This window comes from Carlito syrichta, unplaced genomic scaffold, assembly GCF_000164805.1.
Source record: "Carlito syrichta isolate Samal-C Ts95f unplaced genomic scaffold, Tarsius_syrichta-2.0.1 Scaffold308815, whole genome shotgun sequence".
NCBI lineage: Eukaryota > Metazoa > Chordata > Mammalia > Primates > Tarsiidae > Carlito > Carlito syrichta.
The window spans coordinates 474,573-485,564 of NW_007252911.1; the positions used below are offsets into that span (position 1 = coordinate 474,573).

Below are 10,992 nucleotides of genomic sequence, written 5' to 3' on the forward strand. Positions count from 1 at the left end.
CTCAAAAAAAAAAAAAAAAAATAAGGTGCAGTTTATATAGTACAGGCAGTGAGTGTGAAAGAAAATGGGAGATCGTGAAGGGTTGGGGTCCTCTAGGAGAGTGGTCCCCAACCTTTTTGGCATCAGGGACTGGTTTCGTAGAAGACAATTTTCCACAGACAGGGACGAGGGGGCCGATGAGCAGTCAAACTTCACTGTTAATCCCTGCCTCAGCTCCACCTCAGACCATCGGGTATTAGATTCTCATAAGGAGCATGCAACCTAGATCCTTCACGGGTGCAGTTCACAACAGGGTTAGCAATCCTATGAGAATCTAATGCCATCGTTGATCTGCAGAAGACTGAACTCCACTCACCCATTGCTCACCTCCTGCTGTGCAGCCCAGGTCCTAAAAGGCCATGGACCAGTGCTGGTCTACAGCCCAGGGTTTGGGGACCCCTGCTCTAGGAGGAGAGGGAGGGAGGTGACAAACTTTCCTGTGGGTGAGAGCCAGGAAGACAGAAGTCAGTTCTGGGGGGTGGAGGGGTGGGCAAAAAGGAGGTGGGCAGGATGACTGGAACAGGGCACATAAGGTGGGGTTGGGAGCCTTGAATGACAGGCGCAAAGAGGAGTGTCACTTGAAATGGGGAAAACAGGGAACAATTGCAGTCTCTATGGGGGAGCTATAGAATGGACTGGAGAAGCTATCATTTCCAAAACCAGTTCTGGCCAAGAAGGTTGAAGGCTGCTGTGGACCCTGGACTCATGTGTGTTTTTCCTCTTCCCTAGGAGCAATGCCAGGCACCATAGTCACCACGGGGAACATTTCCACAGAGGAAGGTGGCTCTGTCATCTTACAGTGTCACCTCTCCTCCACCATGGCAGAAGTGACCCAGGTCATCTGGGAGCAGCAGGATCAACTCCTGGCTACCCATCATGCTGAGTTGGGGTGGCACATCCAACCAGCCTTCAGGGAGCGAGTGGTCCTGGGTCCCAGCCAGGGCCTCACCCTCCAGTCACTGACCATGAACGACACGGGGGAGTACTTCTGCATCTATCATACCTACCCTGATGGGATTTACAGAGGGAGAATCTTCCTGAAGGTCCTGGCAAACTCAGGTACTCCTGCTGGAGCAAGGTGGAAACACTCCATGCAGCAGGGCTTCTCAATTCCATATCACACTGGAATCACCTGAGGAACTTTGAAGGAATACTGATGCCAAGGGCCCCACCCAGATCAATTAAATTAGAACCTCCAGAAGCAGGAGACTAAGATGGGAGAGGTTCTAAAAGCATCCCCAATGAATCTAAGGGGCAGCCAGTCTGAGGACCCCATTCTTGCATAAGAAGTGTATCTTAGCTGCGTTTACTAGGAAGACCAGTTGCGGAGGTCATATATGAAGAGTTCCCATTAATTGGTTTAGTATCAATCATGCCAAGTGGAATTAGTCCCTATGTTTATAAAAATTAGAGCTGCTTAAACACAAAGCACAGCATATACTAAGTGTAAATGCCCAATAACTTATGTTTACGTGGTACTTCAAAGTTTCCAAGATGCCCTCATGTTTGTTATCCACATGGGCACTTAAATCAATTCTCCAGAGATTGACAAAGAATTCTTTTTGTTTTTGAGACAAGGTCTCACTCTGTCACCTTGGCTGGAGTGCAGTGGCATGATCCTGGGTCACCACAGACTTGACTTTCGGGGCTCAAGTGATGCTCCCACCTCAGCCTCTCCAGTAACTGGGGCTACAGGCACACACTACCACTACACCAGGCTACTTTTTAAATTTTTTGTAGAGATGAGGTCCTGTCATGTTGTCTAGGTTAATCTTGAACTCCTGGGCTCAAGTGATTCTCCTGCCTTGGCCTTCCAAAGTGCTAGGGTTATGGGTGTGAGCCACTGTGCCCAGCCTGGAAAGGACTCTGAGAGACAGTAGAGCATAGCGTTAAGAGCTCTGACTCTGATGGAAGAATGCCTGATTCCAAATCCTGGCTCTGCTATTGACCTCAGACAGGATTACATAACTTCTCTGGGCACCAGTTGTCTCATCTGTGACATGAGGATAGATGTAAGACCTTATGAGGTGCTACTGTTGGACTGAATTACCTATGACAAAAAAATGTCATAGAACAGCACCAGGATCCTGATAAGCACTTGATAAGTGCTGACTATTAACGTGATTCCCATTTGACTGACGGAGGCAGAAGCTGGAAGTTGCTGAGTGGGAGAGCTGAATTTAGCTCAGGTGTTCTGGCTCCACTAACCCACACCTTCAGAATTTCCATTTGCTGCCATCAACTGTTGGAGATTAAGTTTTGTGAGTTTGTAAAATATATGTTAGCTGAGAAAATACAAAGTTACCCTGAAGTGTTTCCTTTCAAATGCTACTTCTTGGTTGGTTGGACATAGGCCAAATGCAGCAAGTGGTTAAGAGCCCATGCTCTGAAATCACACTACTTGGGGTTGACCCCAGGTAATCTGGATACATTCTTTACCTTTTTCACATTTAGAAAATGTGGTGAATAATCTCATGATTTGATACACGTAAGGTTTTAGATCAGTACTAGACACATAATACGTTTAACTTGATAAATGCTAGTTATTATGCTATTTATTGGTTAATGGTGAGACCTGAGACAGTAAATAGGACAGGGGACCTGGTTTCTAGCAAAGTAACCAAGTGATGGCCTTGACCATTCTGGGCTTTTCACCCCAGAGTCATATGCCTGAGAGCCTGTCACCAGACTCCAGGACCGGGAGTAGGGAGGGAGCTCAAGTGGAAGACCTCCGTAGGGGGGAGGTCCCAGGAACTGGAGGCCAGATGGAAGCTATGTCTACTTGCTCATGACCAGACTGGGACTTTCAACAACCAATAGTCCTGACAAGCACACTCCTCCCAGAGGCTACAGTGACATAGCTATTCCCCAGAGTGAAAATGGAAAAATGAAGGTGCACATTTCTTCCCTGTGGCTCATGGGTCACCTGGGGAGAGAGCTCAGAAGAGGTTCTATTGGACCCCTGTTCAGTTTCTCTGCAAAGCCTGTACGTTTCCAACCTTCTGGTCATTGCAGACTCCAAGGAACACCACTGGTCACTCCGATTTCCCTTCTTGTTTCTCAAGTGGTCAGTTGCTTACCTGGAATGTTAATTTTCCTTTAATCACTTGCAGACCTCCAGCCTGACTTCTTTCTGACCCTATTCTCAAACCTGAGTCCATGTTCCTATTCTAACACTAATTATAATATTTAAGTGATTTCTAACCTTAGTGCTAGTGTTGACCTTTACCCTGAAGCTAATTTGGTTAATTGACACAAGGTTTAAGTAGCCCTTCCTCACCCTGCCTGTAGTGATACTGTCATGCTTTCTGCAGGGCTGCTTCTTTTTCAAAGATCTTGACATCTTTGTTCTGTGACCATAACTATAAATGGAGGAATAGGTGCTTTTACTTCAAACCAAAAATTCCTAATGAAGTTGATGTTCCAAACTTCCCAAATTTTACTCTGGTCCTAATTGTATCTCTAACTGATCTTTAAACCTAGCCAAACTCATTATCATAATCTTCCCCAAACTTCATTAAGGTCTTAACCCCATCTATGTCTTGTTGATGAAAATTCTAAACTCTGTAAAATACTTAACGCGGTTTATTCAGAGCCAATTGTGAGTGACCCAGGTCCATGGCAGAGTCCCAAGAGATCCTGAGAGCGTGTGCCCCAAATGGTTGATTTTTACAACTTGACTTTAGACATTTTTAGGGAGACAGAAGTTACAGGCAAAACATAAGTCAATGTGAGGTTTACTGGGACCAGGAAGCAGGTGGAGAGATTTCAGATCAATGGTAGTTTCAAAGATTTTGTGATTGGCAATTGGCAAAAAGAATTAAACTCTGTCTAAAGAATGTAAAATCAGTAAAAGAAATCCTTGAGTTAAGAGGGAGCTGAGGAAGCCAAAGTTCTTGATATGTAGATGAAGGGCTCTAAGCAGCAGGCTTCTAAGACAATAGGTGGTAGGTGCCTTAAAAGGTGTCCTCTGCAGATGCAAATTTCCCCAAGAAACAGTTTTGCAGAATCACTTCAAAATATGTCAAAAAATTTATTTTGGAGTAAAGTATTTTTATTCCCTTCAGGGCTTGCTATCAGTCATGTGATGCTATACCAAAATCAGGTTGGAATTTGGTATCTTATCACCACAGAGTCTATTCTGCAAGTCTTATTATCTCTATTTTTTTTTTTTTTTGAGTTGGAGTCTCACTCTGTTGCCCAGACTGGAGTGCAGTGGCCGCTCCCGGTCACCGCAGCCTCGACCTGCTGGGCTCCTGCGATCCTTCCGCCTCAGTCTTCCAAGTAGCTGGAACTATAGGCGCGCGCTACCACGCCCGGCTAATTTTTTTGTTCATTGTAGAGATGAGGTCTCACCAAGGTGGGTCTCAAACCTGTGGGCTCAGGTTGTCCTCCTTTTCTGTCATGGCCTGGGATTTAGATTTTCAGGTCACCTTTGGTCCAGATGGGGTACATTCTGTCAGTTAGATGGGGACTTAATTTTTTATTTTTGGTTTACTATCTATACATAAGCTGTAAGAGAACCCAGTCCTAACTTTGGCTCCAACCTGGCTGTACTCTCACACTTCAATTATATATCCTTTTCTTTTTTTGTGGATAGTTGTCTGCAGCCCCTCTGACCTTTGAAGTGTATGCTCCATAACTGCTTTGCCCCCCATCTGTCCGCTTGTCTTCTGAGCAAACGTTATGACTGTGACTAACCATGGGCAGTCCTGACCTCACCATGACTGAGTCCTCAGGGCAGGAGGAACAGGTTCTGGGGAGTTTGGATTCTTCAGTCCCTGCCCTTGTCCTAAGGTATTGGATTCCTTACCACCTTTCCAGCAATCTAAGCCCTTCATTAGAAGGAAGAGGTGCCAGGCTTCTGTTGTACCCTTCCACTCTTCTATTGAGACTTCCCTGGACAGCTGCTTCCTGACTGAGTGCCTGAGGAAGAGGTAGAGGTAGAATGGAGCACCTGGAAACCCTTCCCCTATAGTACAATACTCATGGAGCAATAATGTTGCTTTTCTCACAATCTCTTTGGATCACATATCACTCATTTCTTCAAAACTGTCCTCCTGCATCTTCCTTCTGCCATTTACATTTTATGTCTTAAAGAAATCCACTTGTTTATGCTTTCATTCATGCCACAGATATTTACTGAGCATTCACTATGTGTCAGATGCTGAGAAAACAGCAAAGGATAATACCCTAGAGTTTTACCTTCTCCAGGGTTTCACAGCCTAGCTGAAAATAAGTGTTATGGGCTTAAGGTGAAAGGTTATATGATTTTTTTTCTTTTTTTGTAATTTAATATTAAATTATTTTAATTTTTCCTTAGGCTGGGTGTGGTGGTTCATACCTATAATCCCAGCACTTTGGGAGGATGAAGCAGAAGAATTGCTTGAGCCCAGGTGTTCAAGACCAACCTAGACAACATAGCAAGAACTTGTCTGCTTTTATTAAAAAAATTCTTTTTATTAAATATTTTATTGGTATGATTTCATAGTTGAAATTTAATAAGATAAAATATTAACTTTCTGGGGTTTTTTCTGGATAATATTATTTATTTCATTTTATGATTACTGAAAATAATCTCACTGAATAGAGGAAAGGAGTGTTAAAATGGTGTCAAATACCTGAGGTATTCCACTGCTCAAGAGGTCAGTCATTGATTTCATGATAGACCAGGTGGATGCTCTGCTGTCCAAAGAGTTCGGCTCAAAGACTCCAGTCCTGTGGTTAGAAAAAGGGCCTGACCAATGCTCACCCCTGTGCCATGAAGCTTGCTGGGGCTTCCCTGGGGAAGGCGCCTTTGCTTCTGGCCTCTGCCACTCACCTCTGTTTTTCCTCCCTCTAGTGGCTAAGCACCACACTGCAATCCAGATTCCATTGCTTGGAGCCATGGCCACAGTGGTCATCTGCACAGCGGTCATCGGGGTGGTCATGCTGATTAGAAAGGTAATGGCTCTGACTCCACCTCTCAGTCATGGGCACCCCATCCCCTGCCACCCTGGCCCTTCCAGTTTCTCTTTCTGTCCAGAGAGAGACCTAGATGTGATCTCTCCTCTTTGTGTCTTTATTTTATTTTTTATTTTAAAGGTATATGGTACTATTCAGGATTAGGTATACAACTGGACATCGCACAGTTAAAGTGTGGACCTCCCTTTGGTCCCCACTTTGCCTGGTTTGAGATCAGGTACCCTTATTGATGTTGTGTCCTCCATCCCCACCCCGGCAGCCTCCCTCTACCATCAATCCCTTTTCTTTGTGTCTTATTCTGCCTTTTAGTATAACTATTCATGCTCTTCCCTTGTCCTTCTCCCAAGCTGGGAACTCCTGGAAGGTTGGACCTGTTTCCAACCTATCTTGATGTCATCTACAGTTCCTAGTTCCTATCTGTCCCTTAAGTCGCTGCTCTGAGAGTTCGATTTATCTATGATGAGTTTGATGTATCTTGGGCATCTACTACATGCCAGAGCTTTCTGTATGTTAGCTCTTTTCATTTTTACAATTCTGGTAGTGCTGGGCAATCCAGAATGAGAAATAAATGCTCCCCAAATTTAGGGGTAAAATGTACATGGTAAGACCAGCAGGTTATAAAGCCTCCATTACTTTAGCTTAAGAAGTTGTGTGGCTGAAAGAGTACTGAATGGGAACTGAGAGATTTGGCTTCTAGTTTCAGCACTGACTAAGTGCATGATTTTAGGGAAGTTACTTAATCTTTATGGGTCTCCATTTCCATTCACATATATAAAATGGGGCATTGTCTTATTTTCTGTGGCTATAACAGAATACCACACACTTGGAAATTATAGAGAAAGTTTATTTGACTCATGGTTCTGGAGGCTGGGAAGTCCAAGAGCATGGTGCATCTGATCAGGGTCATCCCATGGCGGAGGGTATCATGTGATGAGTGAGGTGCATGTGTGAGACAGAAAGGGAAATAGGGGCGGAACTCATCCTTTTTATTAGGAACCCACTATCAAGATGTCAGCATTAATCCCTTCATGAGGGCAGAGCCCCTGTGGTCTAATAACCTCTTAGAGCCCCCACCTTTTAATAGTGCTACAATGGTAATTAAGTCTCCAACACATTTGGAGGGGCACATTCAAAACAGCAGAATTATGATTCTGCTTGTTCCATATCACAGAGTTGTGATGAACAGGTGGCATATTTCACGTAAAAAGTTTGAAAATAATAAAGAAAAATATCAATGTCTTTACTGTGCCATAAACCGGTAGCTATTGATTTGGATGCATGAAGGAATTTCCCCCTTCTTGTTTTGTCTGATATCTTGGGCCTTTTAAGTCAGTCTGGGTCACCTTCAAGTCACCACACAAACATTCTGGAGAACCCAGGGAGGCTGTGATTCCTAACACCATTTTCCACCTTCAGCCTAGACCCTCCTACCTGACCCATTTTCTCTCCAACTCTCATAACACTCAACCAAAAACTCAACTCTGTAGCCCCACACAGTCACGCATTGCTTAACAATGGGGACATATTCTGAGAAATGTGTCATTAGGTGATTTCCTCATGCAAACATCATAGAGTGTACTTACACAAACCTAGATGGTGTCGCCTACTACACATCTAGGCTATATGGTAAAGCCTGTTGCCCCTACCCTACAAACCTGTGTAGCATGTTACTGTTCTGAATACTGCAGGTCATTGTAACATGTTAGTAAATATTTGTGTATTTCAACATATTTCAACATAGAAAAGGTACAGGAAAAATATAGTGTAAAGAAAAAATTGGTATACCTGTATAGGGCACTTACCATGAATAGAACTTGCAGAACTGAAAGGTGCTTTGGGTGAGTCAATGAGTGAGTGGGGGAGTGACTGTGAAAGCCAAGGACATGACTGTCCACTACTGGAGATTTTATAAACACTACATACTTAGTCCACACTAACTTTATTAAAAATACTGCACTTCTTTCAATAATAAGTTAACCTTAGCTACTGTTACTTTTTTACTTTATAAACTTTAAAATTTTGAAAAACTTGTGGACTCTTTTGTAATAACACAGCTTAAAACACAAACACATTGTACAGTTGTATAAAAATATTTGTCTTCTTTGTGTCCTTTTTTTATAACATTTATTTTTGTTTACATTTTAAACTTTTTTATTAAAAACTAAGACAAAAGCACACACACTAGTCAAGGCCTATACAAGGTCAGGATCATCAATGTCATTGTCTTTCACTTCTACATTTTGTCCCATTAGAAGATCTTCAAGGACGATAACACACATGAAGCTGTCATCTCCTATGATAACAATGCCTTTTTCTGGAATATCTCCTGAAGGACCTGCCTGAGGTTGTTTTACAGCGAACTTTTCTTTAAGTAAAAGAAGTACCCTTTAAAATAACATTTAAAAATTTAGTATAGTAAATACATAAACGAGTAACAGTCATTTATTGCTATTATCAAGTATTATGTAATTTTATGTGCTGTACTTTTTTTCCTCATGTGTGCTATACTTTTATATGACCAGCTGTGTAATAGGTTTGGTATACCAGCATAACCACAGACACAGGAGTAATGCATTGTGTTACATTAGGACAGCTAGGACGCCACTAAAGGATAGACATTTTTCATCTCTGTTATAATCTTATGGAACCACTGTCCTATATGAGGTTCCTTGTTGACATAAATGACATGCAACACATCACTATAGTACTCTCTGTGGACTATGTGCTTGGTGTTGTTATTTCTGACATATGTGGATTTACAGCTACCGTCTTCTTTTCTTCCCATTTTCTTTATTTCCCTCCCATTCTGTCTTGCCATCTTTTGAATTAAGGTTCTTTTTTATTATTAAAAAGATCTATTTGTTAGCTATCCATTTTTAGTGGTTACATTACAGATTATAGACTATACCTCTGACTTATTAGAGTCTGGTATAAATGAGTATTTTATCTTTTTTGGCTAATGTAAGATCCTTAGAGCATGTTAACTTTTTTCACCTCCCTCCCTAACTTGTTGCTATTATCACACATTTTAGTTCCCTCTATATTTTAAATGCTCAAATAAATTACTATTACTTTATGAGCCAATATTCATTTAGATTCACCCTTTCTATTGCTTTTAACTCTTTTCTGCATGTCCTGCCTTGTAACTGGGATCATTTTCCTTTCACCTGAAGAATAGCCTGTAGTATTTCCTTTGCTGCACATCTGCTAGTGATGAATTATTTTGGTTTTTGCTTGTCTGAAAATATCATTATTTTTTCTGTATTTAAAAGTGATATATTTGTTTTGCTAGTTATAGAATTCTATGTTGGCAGTTATTTTCTTTCAGCACATGGACAATATTATTCCGATGTCTGGCTTCCTGTGTTTCTGTTGAGAAATCAGATTTTGTTTTTGCTCTTTGAAGATACATCTTTTTTTCTTCTAGTTCTTTAACAATTTTCTTGTCTTTGGTTTCAGCAATTATATAATGATGTAATTAGGTATAGTTATCTTTGTATTTATTCTGTTTGTAGTCTGGAGTGCTTTTTGAATCTGTGTCTTGTTGTCTTTTGTAAGTTTTGGGTTATTTCAGGTCATCATCTCTTCATATATTACTTCTGCATTCTTTGCTTTCTACTCCCTCTATTTACAGGTATTTTAGATATGTTAACTTTTCTGTGCATGTCTCATTACTATTTTTTGGTATTTTCCATCCATTTGTCTCATCATATCTTAAAATGGATGTTTTCTCTAATATACTTCCACTTTATATCGAATCTTTATTTGAATAGCTTAAAGTCTGCCAAAATTCTCTATCTTGCCTTTTAATTCCTTGAAAATATTAACCCGTTATTTTGAGGGCTTTTCCTGATAATCCTATTAATTAAATCCTCCGTGGGTCCTTTTCTATGGTCTATTTTTACTTGTTTCTTGGTCATATCCTATTGGCTATTAGGTTCATTCCATTTAATGCCATACATTCTACACGAAAAGTTATAACAATAATTTGAGGCTCTAGAGAATATCATCTTCTTCCAGAAAAGACTCCCTTTTGCTTCTGGAAGATGGCTAGTCTGGAGACCCTTGGCAATTCTAGGTAACCTTAGTTAAATAGGTCAGGAGAGGATTTAAAGCTGTACTTCAATTTCTGTTACTCCCTTACTTCTAGTTTTCCAAAGTCTCCTCTTCTTGGTGGTTTCTTTCTTTTTTTTAAAATTTAATTAAATTTAATTTTTTTAATCAATATTTTTTATTATGATATTGTGGGGTACAGTTAAGGGTTAGGTAGACAAATATGCTTCATTCAGGCACCCTTGTTGATAAGAGGTGTCTCCCCATTCTTGGTGGTTTCTGACCTTCAAATTTTGTTTCTTCAGCTAGAAGCTCTGTTTAGCTTATCTGCCTCTCGGGCACAACTTTGAAGCAATTGCCCTCAGGTTTTCTTCTTATTCTGGATGTTGCTTCCAGTCCACAAATTTCTTACTAATTTGACAGATCTCTGGTTTCTTTTTTTCCTTAATCCTCAGTGATATCTAGGCTGATCTATTCCTTCCTTCCTTCCTTCCTTCCTTCCTTCCTTCTCTCTCTTTCCTCCCTCCCTTCCTCCCATCCTCCTTCTCTCCCTCCTTTCTTTCCCTCCCTCCCCTCCCTCCCTTTCTCCCTCCCTCCCTCTCCCTCTCTCTCTCTCTCTCTTTCTTCCTTTTCTTTCGAGTTGAAGTCTCACTCTGTTGCCCAGGCTGGAGTGCAGCGGCATGTTCCCAGCCACCACAGCCTTGACCTGCTAGGCTCAGGCAATCCTTCTGCCTCAGGTTTTCAAGTAGCTGTAACTACAGGCACGAGCCACCTCGCCTTGCTAATTTTTTTTTCTTTTTGATTTATTGTAGAGACAAGGTCTCACCAAGTTGCCCAGGCTGATCTTGAACCCCTGGGCTCAGGTAATCCTCTCACCTTAGCCTCCCAAAGTGCAGGCTTGAGCCACTGTACCTGGCCCTCTCCCTCCCTCCCTCC

General features: G+C 41.7%; 1 protein-coding gene across 1 annotated transcript in view; it reads left to right on the top strand.

Annotated features, from left to right (window-relative positions):
* The window catches only part of TIGIT (T-cell immunoreceptor with Ig and ITIM domains), a 19,846-nt gene that overhangs the window by 2,784 nt on the left and 6,070 nt on the right, over positions 1 to 10,992 (top strand). The window contains exons 2-3 of the mRNA XM_008065860.1: positions 769 to 1,098; positions 5,882 to 5,982. Coding sequence (XP_008064051.1) covers positions 769 to 1,098; positions 5,882 to 5,982 — 431 coding nt within the window. The remainder of the gene's footprint in view (positions 1 to 768; positions 1,099 to 5,881; positions 5,983 to 10,992) is intronic.